The following is a 12566-nucleotide window of genomic DNA, read 5'->3' on the forward strand; positions in this document are numbered from 1 at the left end:
TGCCCTTCAGGATGCAAGTGTGTTCATAAAAAAGGATAAAGTACAATTGCAAAAAATGGAAGCAACCTTCCTTTGACACATACTAAATGCTACAGAAAACTCATCTGAAATGACATACTGAACACTTTGGATCAAGGCTACTAGGTAAAAGCAGTGTTTCTTGATTTCTGAAAAGCATTCAACTCAGTACCACACCTACACTTACTGTCAAAAGTATGCTCTCATGGGGTATCAAGTGAAATTTGTGACTGGATTGAGGACATTTTAGAAGGGAGGACAAAGCATCCTATCCCAGCTGGAGAGTCATTGTCACATATAAACATAACATCAGGTGTGCCCCAAGAAAGTGTGTTGGATCCTTGATGTTTATGATATATATTAAAGACCTTGCCAACATTATTAATAGTAAAATCATTCTTTTTGTAAATAGTGCAGTTATCTGTAATGAAGTACTGCCAGTAAAAAGTTGCATAAATATACAGTCAGATCTTGATAAGATTTCAACTTGGTGTGGCTACTTGTTCTAAATGTTCAGAAATATAAAATTTTGGTCTTCACAAAATGAAAAAAACATAGTATCCTATGACTATAATATCAATGAGTCACTTTTGGAATTGGCCAACTCATACAAGTGTCTGGGTGTAACAATCTGTAGGGATATGAAATGGAATGATCACATATATTCAGTCATGGGTAGAGCAAGTGTAGACTGGGGAGGAAGTGCAACCAGTCCATAAAGGAGACTGCTTACAAGTCTCTTGTGTGGCCAGTTCTAGAATATTGCTCAAGTATGTGAGACCTATCCCAGACAGGACTTACAGCAAATACTGAACATATGTAGAGGATGGCAGCACAAATGGTCACAGGTTTGTTTAATCTTGGGAGAGTGTCACAGAGATACTGAATGAACTGAAAGGGCTGACGCTTGAAGACAGATATAAACTACACCAAGAAAGTCTATTAACAAAGTTTCCATAACCAGCGTTAAATGATTACTCTAGAGCTGTACAACAACCCCCTACCTATCACTCACATAGGGATTGTGAGGATAAGATTAGCATAATTGCTGCAAGCACAGAGGCATTCAAACAATTGTTCTTCCCACGCTCCATATGTGAATGGAACAGCAGGAAGCCATAATAACTGGTACAATGGGCCATACCCTCTGACATGCATCTCATGATGGTTTGCGAAGAATAGATGTAGAGGTAGATGTAGATGTAGAATAAAACCCACTTCAGAATGAATGGGTCTCATTGTGTAGTTACCACTTCTGCGGAATTACCATGAACTATCCTCCTTTCTAGGCATCATGAATTTCTGTCAGCACAAGCCACTCTCTCACCAGATTAAAAAGAGCACAGAGTGGACTGTCAAAATGTGAGAAGCTCTCAGACTATCCAGAGATGGTCTCGCAAAAAAGCGATGACTTTGGCACACAAAACATCTGATGCATACCTTACTGTTGTAGAAACACTAGTGATTCAGCCACTAGAGTGTTCTTGCAATAATTTGTGGTTTGCAAAGCACAAACACTACACTTCTTCTCCAAAAACCACAGCCTTGCAGTTGAAATGGTCTGCATTCATGAATTACATGCTGTTTATGATGTAGTTAAATATTTTAGAGGAAATATTGAAGAAAGATATGTTGTCATCTATATGAATCAGGAGCCACTTACAGATGCTATACAGCACCCCTCAATAGACATTAGCCCTCTTTGCTTCCATCATATCTATCTAATAGCATGGTATACAGTGGACATCTGCCATCTGCATGGTGTTGACAACATAGCTGCAGATTTCCTTTCATAGGTCAATGTCATTTCTCTACAAGTGGAGTATGACCTATTAACAGAAGAACAGAACCAGGATGTGACCATCACAGGTTTACTGACAATCAATTCCACCAACCTTCACATAGATTGGTGGACAGCCCTGGGACCAACAGACAGATACTATGTAATTCACTCTGAGCAGAATTTGGCCATTAGTTGCCACATCCATATGCCACACAATTTTCAAACAATTGCACAATCTGGTGCACTGTGGTGTTGAGCCAACAGTACAGCTCATCACTTAATGCTTCATATGGCCAAACATTAAATGTGACTCTTGCCCCCTGGACTCCAGCTTGCCTGGCATGTCAGCACAGCAAAGCTGCGTCTCATACACAGCCTCAACTCGGTCACTTTGATATACCATGAGCGTAATTCTGACACATGCATTTAGGTCTCATAGGCCTCCTCCTGGATTCAGAAGGGTATAAATACTTACTGTTAATTACTGACATAGTTTCTTGTTGACTAGAAACAGTCTCAATGAAAGACATTACAGCAGAGTCAACAGCTAGTGCATTTATCCATACTTGGACTGCTAGATTCAGCTACAGACTGATCAAGGAAGACAATTTGAGTCCATGCTATTCGACATGCTCTCCAGCCTCTGTGGCATTATGCACAGTTGTATGACAGTGTTTCAGCCCCAAAGTAATGGACTTGTTGAGAGATGGCTTAGAACCCTCCAAGTCAAATTCATAAGCCATGAAGGGCTGTGGATGGAAGCTTTGCCAAGGATACCTACTAGGTTTTTGCATGGCATTGAAAGAAGATATATACATGTGACTCTTCAAGCTTCCCTGCCAGGTATGTTGTAAACAGTTTTCACAGGTTTGCCGCTGGATGACGTCGTGCAAATCCCACAATATTTCCTCGGAGCAACTGTCCAACATCTTCAGGTGGTTGAACCTTGCTTGTGGCTAGGTATGACTGCCATGACCTAGCACCAGCAAGGTTCAACCACCTTAAGATATCAGACATATGCTCCGAGGAAGTATTGTGGTATCTGTACAACATCATCAAGCCACAAAACCATGAGGACGATTTGCAAGATCTGTACAGATCATTAGCATAAATCTTATGTGGAGAGTCTCTCATCCTTCCGGCAGAATTTGTTTTACTGACCAAGCCACTGAACTAGCAGTTCTATTGTAACTGTTCCAGTGGGGGAAGAGGCACACCAACAACATTCAGGTGCCTCCACTGATCCCACATACTTCACTCTGAAAGTTTTTGTGCACAGGGCACTACGTAATGCAAATTTTTAACGCTATAGTGCAATATGATTTGGCCAGCTTTGCAGACATCCAACTCAGGTCTGAATGAAGTTGTAAAATGGACATGCAGAAAATCAACCTGGACCCCAAGTGGCCAGTCAGCATCACACTTAACATACAAGGCTTTGATCTTGACGATATCACTGCAATATTTGTAGACAATGGCCTGATAGCGGATGCCATGTGCTGCGGACGCCGTGTTCTGCTCTTCAGCCTGCCACAACACAGTTGGTCAGTTGGACTTGTGCTGTCCCATCTCATTCAGTGATGCCAATCATCCACTGCTCCTCCCAGTGCTCTGCACTATGGGGGCGGGGAGGGAGGGGGAGTGGGGTGGGGGTGCCATTCTGGGACATTAGCTTTGGTGATATCTCTGAACTCATACAGTGGAATAGCATACCTGTGCGGAGGAGAGACTCAGCGCCGGCCGCAGTGGTCTCGCGGTTCTAGACGCGCAGTCAGGAACTGTGCGATTGCTATGGTCACAGGTTCGAATCCTGCCTCGGGCATGGATGTGTGTGATGTCCTTAGGTTAGTTAGGTTTAAGTAGTTCTAAGTTCTAGGGGACTGATGACCACAGCAGTTGAGTCCCATAGTGCTCAGAGCCATTTGAACCATTTTGAGAGACTCAGCAGTTTGTTTTTAGTACTTGTGACTCTGTGGATGTATTGTATGATGTACAATACAAAATAAAGTATTATTGTCTCACCAGTATGTTGTCTTTACTATAGGCATGTTTCCTGCCCCCAGTAGGCAAATTTATCACATGCATTTAGAATGACACGCCCCATTCTACTCCAGAGTATGTCACAATGTTGCATTCCTGTCATTCTCCTCAGCAGTGAACAATAGCACACTTGATGCCAACATCTGTTGCATGTTGCCTTCATGGTGCTGAAATTTTAATGGCCATTTCTCTTACACATGCTGCACCTTGATGTTCTTATGCATCCTTTATTTTAACACTATGGTTCAACACTGATCAGATATTGCTTAATTTACATCATTAATCACAGAACTGAAGATCTGTACTGTTAACAGCGCTACTGATATTTATGCTAACAAACAACACATTTAATAAATGTGTACGCAAATATATTCTGAAAAACGCATAAAGGGGTGAAAATTAGTCAAATTGAAAAACTGTGGGAATTTATAATTAAAATTTGTATGTTTAAAATGCTAATTTGTGGTGTATATACCTGTTAAACCTGATCGTGGTCCAGAATCATAAGCAGAAGGTGGAGATTGACCCATACTGCCAAGTTTAGGCAATAACTTGTTCCAGAAAGCAGCTGTTTTTTTAAGGTTTCTAGTAGTGCCTACAGTGTTTCCAGCTGTCAGAACACGGCTGTATATGTCATCAGGTGTTGCTCTCCTCCATGGGAATGTGTAACTGTATGAAGTTTCTTGAAGAGGGTTTCTGAAACAAATAAAACTGCTAGTAGAAGTTGAATATTATTCGTTGCTTGAAATATTTATTTAATTTAATACATATTCTATGGATCTGCAGTATTATTGTGTTTCTAGAAGGTGCAACAAGTCAGAATAGCTGTTACAAAGAATATAAATAATTGATGAAAATAATATTTAACACACAATAATTATGTTGTTAAATGAAACAATACATTGTCCATCTTGTAATGAGTTCAACATGTTTATCTGTTAGATGCCTCTTCAAATATCTTGAAGTTCTTACATTCATTTCCTAGTACATTTAGTCCTTAACAATACTTGTTGGTAATGATATAAATCAATTTACATTGATATAACTTGATTCATTTTGTGATTCCACAGTTGTGTTAACTTCATGCAGTGAGTATTTTACTTGTTGTGTGGTGGCATCAATTAGACTGGTGTCCAAAATTAAACAACAAGCAGAAATTTTGCAAGGTTCCATTTATTTTGCCACAAAACAGTATAAACAGGTGACAGCAATGTAGAAACAATGTAAAGAATACAGAACTTAAACAACTGCAACATGCATAATGGTATACAAAAATTTTATTTCTTTTCTCCAACTTAAGGGATCTGCACACACATTCTGACAGCTGGTTAATGTGCTCAGTATGCAGTGTGACCACGTCTAGTGTCAATAAAGGTCTGACAATGATGGGACATTTTGTGAATGATGTCATCAATCTCATGTTGGAGCATTAACACCCATTCTTCCTGCAGATCTGCTTACAAATCTTGGAAAGTGTCTGGTGGCTGCTGATGTGTGTCTATGAGATTCAAATCGTGAGAGCAGGCAGGCCACACCATGTGTGGGCAATATCTTTAGTTTCCAAAAAAAGTATCAACCATCCATACTCTATTAGGTTAAGCATTATCATCCATCAATATGAAGTCTGGGCCCACAGCACCTTGCAACAGTTGCACGTGAGATCCCAAGTTCTCCTCACTGTACCTGACAGCAGTTAAATGTTGCTGATTCACCCATACAATTTCATGAATGGATGTTCAAGTGGTCAACATAATCCCTGTCCACAGCATTAGGGATCCTCCTCAATATCAGTTTCTTTCCACAATGTTTGGGTCCAAAAACCATGTTCCATGTGCCCTTGAGATGTGAGTCTGTTATGAATCACTCTGCAGAACAAATCGGGACTCATCTGTGAAATGAACATTGGCCCACTGTTTGATCATCCAGATGGTATGTTGACGGCTCCACTCTAGAGTCCAGAAGATGCTGCTAGGTCAGATGCCAGTTGCAGTGCAGTACTCAGGCAGTACCGCCGAGCCCTTACAGCCAAATAATGGTCCACTCTTTCTGATGTTGGTCCTGTCCTGGTCTCTGGCATACAGTTTCAGTCTCTTGCCTCATCTGAGAAACAACAGAACAATTCACATTAAGCCATTGGACCACATCAGTTTACGACTCTCCTGCTTCCAGACCTCCACAGCAGAGAATCTATAGGCATCCATCTTCTCTGTACCATACTGCATCATCTGTGACTGTGTCACAGTGATTGTGGATGTTGGACTACCCAGCAAACACTACCCCCTCTCCCCCCACGATAGGTGCCTTGACATCATTATTGGCATGATTGTCCATTGATCAGAATTCCGTCTTCTGTGCAGAACATGATTGTAATGACATCTGTTGACAGTTTGCATGATTATATCATGAATTAGGCACACAGCAGGGAAATACAAGTTTGTTGCTTTAATTTTGGACACCAGTGTACATCAAGTCATCACCACTGTAGATGTGAACATTACATCAGACTCATGCATTTACATTTTATCTTTGTCTTTGTTGTGGTCTTTAAGGCTTGTAACACATGTTGATTACTTGTATAGTGGGTGTGTATGTTTTAGTGCAGTAAAGTTGTATTTAATATCCCTCTCACCATGTTCCATGTTAATATAGGGGAAATAACAACATATCTCCATAGTGGTGAACCTGAGTTGAATGGTTTTTGTGATGCTGCATTCTGTTTTTGAGAGCATGTGTTACAGAAGAAAGGAAGGACCAGGAGACATGTTCAATACAAACACTATGGTGAGACAAGAGGAGCTTTTCCCTCTGTGGTTGATTATGTTTTCAGCAACTGCCAGTCCTCTTTTTTTGGAAATAAATAATACTCAACACTTCATATGTAGCTCACCCAGAATCAGCAACATAAAACTCCATGTATTCTGGCCTGCCGAACCAAAGCTGTGGCTCACAAAAGTAACATGATATTAATGACGGCTTGAGCAAAGTTACAGTGACAGTGTTACAGTTGAATTTACATGTGGTTGAGAAAATTAACCATGATCTCCAGAAACACTGCTACATTGTACTGAGAGAAGCCTTGTTCCAGCACTATGTTCTACCACTGAAATCATGCTTGCACAAAATTGTAATGGGTGAAGTGTGTGCAGATAACTCCTCGTCGCAAATTTTGTAATTGCTATGTGGTTTGGCCAATACAAAACTGTTGTCTGTGCTGTTTTCCTCTGTTTTCTGGCCAATGTCAGGGAAATTATGTCTGCTTGGTTCAAATGGCTCTGAGCACTATGCAACTTAACATCTGTGGTCATCAGTCGCCTAGAACTTAGAACTAATTAAACCTAACTAACCTAAGGACATCACACACATCCATGCCCGAGGCAGGATTCGAACCTGCGACCGTGGCAGTCGCGCGGTTCCGGACTGAGCGCCTAGAACCGCGAGACCACCGTGGCTGGCTTATTTCTGCTTTTGCAGAACTATCACTGACTGAATCAGCATGTAAAGCAGATGCTACTGTGATTGCACTAAGTGATGAAAGCATATCCGTGTCAGTTAAGGAGGTTATGGTCTGCAGCACAGACATGCACATCTCCACAAAAGCCTTGGAATGTGCATAGCCTCACCACAGCAGCAACTGGCAAACATGGATCCCTCTGTTAGCTGACATGCAGCAGAGCTAGTAAGTCTCAGTGCCAAGATGAAGAAACAAGTGTAGCAGCAACACATAGAGAATGTTTTTAAAACCTTCCCTACGAAGACTGATACATTCAGCTGGTGCAGGTACAGTAGATGGTTTGGGAACTGAGATACACATAACACATATCCAAAAAAGTTTTGCATCACCTCGATTCTGAGAGTTCCGGTACCTGTACAGAAAATTGTAATAGAGATCAACATAAACATCATTTCTGACCTTTTTATTGCTCATGAAAACCACATATTATGTGTTGTACCACCATACAGCAAGACCTTCAGAGATGGTGGTTCAGATTGCTGTACACACCGGTACCTCTAATACCTAGTAGCACATCCTCTTACATTGACGCATGCCTGTATTTGTCATGCCGTACTACCCACAAGTTCATCAAGGCACTGTTGGTCCAGATTGTCCTACTCCTCAAAGGCGATTCGGCATAGATCCCTCAGAGTGGTTGGTGGGTAACATCATCCATAAACAGCCCTTTTCAATCTATCCTAGGCATGTTCAATAGGGTTCATGTCTGGAGAAAATTCTGGCCACTCTAGTCGAGTGATGTCGTTATCCTGAAGGAAGTCATTCACAAGATGTGCTCAACAGGGGGCGTGAACTGTCATCCATGATGACGAATGCCTCGCCAGTATGCTGCCAATATGGTTGCACTATTGGTCGGAGGATGGCATTCACATATCGTACAGTGGTTACGGTGCCTTCCATGACCACCGGCAGTGTACGTCGGCCCCACATAATGCCACTGCAAAACAGAAGGGAACCTCCACCTTGCTGCAATTGCTGGACAGTGTGTCTAAGGCATTCAGCCTGATTGGGTTGCCTCCAAACATGTCTCTGACGATTGTCTGGTTGAAGGCACATGCAACACTCATTGGTGAAGAGAACATGATGCCAATCTTGAGCAGTCCATTTGGCATGTTGTTGCGCCATGCTGTACGGTGTTGTGGTTATGAAGATGGACCTTGCCATGGATGTCGGGAGTGAAGTTGCACATCATGCAGCCTATTGCACACATTTTGAGTCGTAGCATGACGTCCTGTGGCGGCACGTAAAGCATTATTCAACATGGTGGTATTGCTTTCAGGGTTCCTCTGAGCCACAATCCATAGGTAGCAGTCATCCACTGCGTGAGTAGCTCTTGGGCAGCCTGAGTGAGGCGTATCATAGGCAATTCATGTCTCTCTGTATTTCCTCCATGTCTGAACAACATTGCTTTGGTTCACTCCGAGATGCCTGGACACTTTCCTTGTGAGAGCCCTTTCTGGCATGAAGTAACAATACAGACACAATAGAACCACAGTATTGACTGTCTAGGCATGGGTGAACTACAGACAACATGAGCAGTGTACCTCCTTCCTGGTGGAATGACTGGAACTGATTGTCTGTCAGACCCCCTCCGCCTAGTAGGTGCTGCTCATGCATGGTTGTTTATATATTTGGGGCGGGTTTAGTAACATCTGTGAAGAGTAAAATGGACTGTGTCTGTGATACAATATCCACAGTCAATGCATATCTTCAGGACTTCTGGGAACCGGGGTGATGCAAAATTTTTTTGGTGTATGTATGAGACCATGCAAGTATCCAAATTTTGATGATGAGTGTTAGAGGGCGCAAATGCTTGTCAAGTGAAACACAAATGCCACGTGAACTGCATGAATGACACATCTTATCTGTCAACCACCCATTTTGCCTTTTTATGCATGATAATTAGTCAGGTGACCAATTCGTCATCGATATTGGATTGGAAATTAGTGTGTACCCTAAGAGCACAGAAACTTTGCACCCTATGCTGAAAGCAGCCAATGATACAAAGATTTCGACATATGTGGAGAAGATGTGGGCCCTGTATTTGAACAATGGATGCCTCTCTATGTTGTCTTTTGTGGTGGCCAACTTGGGAGGTCCTATAACTGGCACTGATTTCCTTTGATATTTTTGGCTAATGCCTGATCTCAATAATCTGTGCTTAGTGCAAGTGATATTTGTGACTTCCTCTCCCCATTTATCTTCCAAGCTTGGTTGGACAATGTGTGATGCATCCATTTTGCATTGCACGATGATGTCCAGGCTCTTGTGGTAAATGTGCCACTTTGACAGGATGGTCATACACAACAGGACGTTGAATGCACATGTGTGCATTGTGCTAGAAAAACTGTATGTTCGTACAAGCTGCGCTGATATCTTATCAAGAGGAGCTATTGACCTGAAGGAATGCATCAGTTCAATCTAAGTGGTTTATAACAAGGTAAAGAGAATGAAGGAGGTATTACACAAGAAGGATATGTCCCTTAAGTCACGGTTGTCTGCTGCTGCTAAAGAATTAAAAGAAACTATGCAAGAATTTCAATATTTGCACTGCACTAATGGTCTGCAAGAGCAAGACAACAAGAATCTGAAGCTGCAGTTTCCTAAGGTCACTTCAGCATGTGATGACAGCCTTTTTATAGAGCTGCTGCAGGAATTCCTCATGCTTACTGACCAAGGTGCACAAGGTAAAAGATGCCATCATTCTGCACAGCATCACATTCAGCCTACGATGAGACAACCTGTCACTGTATGACCTCAATGGCTGCTGCTAGATAAGCTTCTTGCTGTGCAAGCAGTCTTCAACAAAATACTGACAGATGCAAAAACTCTTGCGAGTAGCCGTTACATATCATTTGCAAGAGAGATGGTTCTTGGAGGTTATGTTGATATTGTAGAGCATTCAATGCCTGCAACATATCCAGTAGATATCATGTACTGAAGACACTGGTTTTCAACTGTAATGCAGTGTGTGCCCATTCGTCCAGAGCTATTGACTGTACAAAGGTGTGTTCACAAATTACAATGCTCATGTTGGATGGGCATAAGATAGCTGTCACAATGCCTTTCTGTTTGTTTGAGTTTATGTTACTGCCTTTCAGTCTAAGAAATGTGGCACAAATGCAGCAGCACTTCATGCGTGAATTGCGGAGGTTTATCCTTTATTTGCTGCTACATGAACAATATTTTAATGTTTTTTGAAACAAACAGGTTGTGCTGTAGTGGTTGGGCGGAGAGCACGTTGAATCTGCCACTCTGAGTACCCATTTTTTCGAAATACAGTTCTCAGATGTTCCAATTCCTGGGGTTGACACTCTGCGTCAGAGATAGTGCGCACCCTATGTACTGGAGTTTTAAGTACCCCATTCCTCCGTGAAGGGTGGTGGCAGCTGTCTGCGTGCAAATACAGATCAGTGTGCCTTGTCTTCCGGTACACCCCATGACCTAGGGTGTCGTCATCCCTTCTCTTGACCAAGACGTCAAGGAAAGGTAATTTACCCTCCGTTTCAGTCTCCATAGTGAATTTGATGTTGGGGTATATGGAGTTTAGATGTGTAAGGAAGTCAAGGAGTTTATCCATACCATGTGGCCAGATGACGAACGTGTCGTTCACGTAACGGAAAAAGCAAGTAGGTTTCCATTCGGATGACGACAGGGCTTCCTCCTCGAAGTTCTCCATGTACAAATTCGCTACCAACAGTGAGAGTGGGCTACCCATGGCGACTCCCTCCGTTAGTTTGTAGTATTCTCCATTAAAAAGAAAATACGTGGAAGTCAAGACATGCCTAAAAAGTTTAGTGGTCTACTCGCCAAACTTCTGACTAATCAATTCTAGTGACTCTCGGAGGGGTACCATCATAAACAAGGAAACGACGTCAAAACTCACCATCATATCTGACTCATCCAACCTGAAGCTATCAAGGCGTTTAACAAAATCAACGGAATTACGGATGTGATGAGGGCATTTACCCACATACCCCGTCAGGTATTTGGCTAACAAATACGTAGGTGCCCTAATGTTGCTGACAATGGGGCGTAATGGTACCCCTCTTTGTGAAGCTTCGGGAGTCCATATAGTCTAGGCGGTACCGGACCTTGGGGTAACAATTTCTTAGCGTCACCCTCCGGTAAATCTGCGCCCTTGAGAGGCGACCTCGTCTGGTTCTCCACCTTCTTTGTAGGGTCAACGCTGATCTTCCGGTAGGAATCGTTATTTAGCAGGCTCTGCATCTTATCAGTGTAGTCCTTATGGGAGACAACAACTGTAGCATTGCCTTTGTCAGCCGGTAAGACAACAATTTCAGAGCGCTCCCTCAGATTAGTCAGAAGTTTGACGAGAAGACCACCACCCTTCACAGAGGAATGGGGTACTTAAAACTCTAGTACATAGGGCGTGCACTATCTCTGACGCAGAGAGTCAACCCCCAGGAATTGGAACATCTGAGAGCTGTATTTCGAAAAAATGGGTACTCAGAATGGCAGATTCAACGTGCTCTCCGCCCAATCACTACAGCACAACCTGTGGAGATGGATGAAATCACGAAGGAGGAGGTAGGCACCGCGTTTATTCCATATACAGGCGCACTCTCGGGGAAAATCGCCCGCATTTTGAAGAAACACCGGGTCGGAACTGTGTTTTGTCCTCCGAAAATCTCGTGCACTGGTGGGGAGCACCATAGATGACCTCGGTTTGAGGAAGGCCGGCGTGTACCAGATTCCGTGTCAATGTGGCAAGTCGTATATTGGTCAGACGATGCGTACCGTCGAGGATCGATGCCGTGAGCACCAGAGGCACACTCGACTGATGTATCCGACCAAGTCGGCGGTCGCTGAACATTGTTTGTCGGAAAATCACGCTATGGAGTATGAATGCACGAGGAATCTGGAACAAACGTCGAGATACCGGGACAGCGTTTTTAGAGAGGCCATCGAAATTCGCACCAATGACGACCTCATAAACCGTGACTGTGGCTATAATTTTAGCAAGGCTTGGGAACCAGCGATTGGGTTAATCAAGAGTAAATCGAGCAAACGTATAGTTGTGACGACCACGGCGGACAGAGCCATCACATCGACCTCATCTCAGACGCCGTCAAAATCTGTTCCACCGCGCGATTGTGGCGCCGGGTGCGGACAGCGGAGGGAGCGCGCCGCGGGCGGAGGGTATTTAAATCAGCCGCCGCCGCGACCGAACCCAGTTCCCTCTGAGCAGCC

The 12566-nt window shown here is 43.1% G+C and overlaps 1 protein-coding gene across 2 annotated transcripts in view; it reads right to left on the reverse strand.

Annotated features, from left to right (window-relative positions):
• LOC126352223 (carboxylesterase 4A-like) overlaps nt 1-12566 on the reverse strand; it is a 327584-nt gene that overhangs the window by 19743 nt on the left and 295275 nt on the right. For both annotated transcript variants that reach the window (XM_050002670.1, XM_050002672.1), the window contains exon 12: nt 4317-4537. In XM_050002670.1, coding sequence (XP_049858627.1) covers nt 4317-4537 — 221 coding nt within the window. The remainder of the gene's footprint in view (nt 1-4316; nt 4538-12566) is intronic.

This window comes from Schistocerca gregaria, chromosome 1 (genome assembly GCF_023897955.1).
Source record: "Schistocerca gregaria isolate iqSchGreg1 chromosome 1, iqSchGreg1.2, whole genome shotgun sequence".
Classification (NCBI taxonomy): Eukaryota; Metazoa; Arthropoda; class Insecta; order Orthoptera; family Acrididae; genus Schistocerca; species Schistocerca gregaria.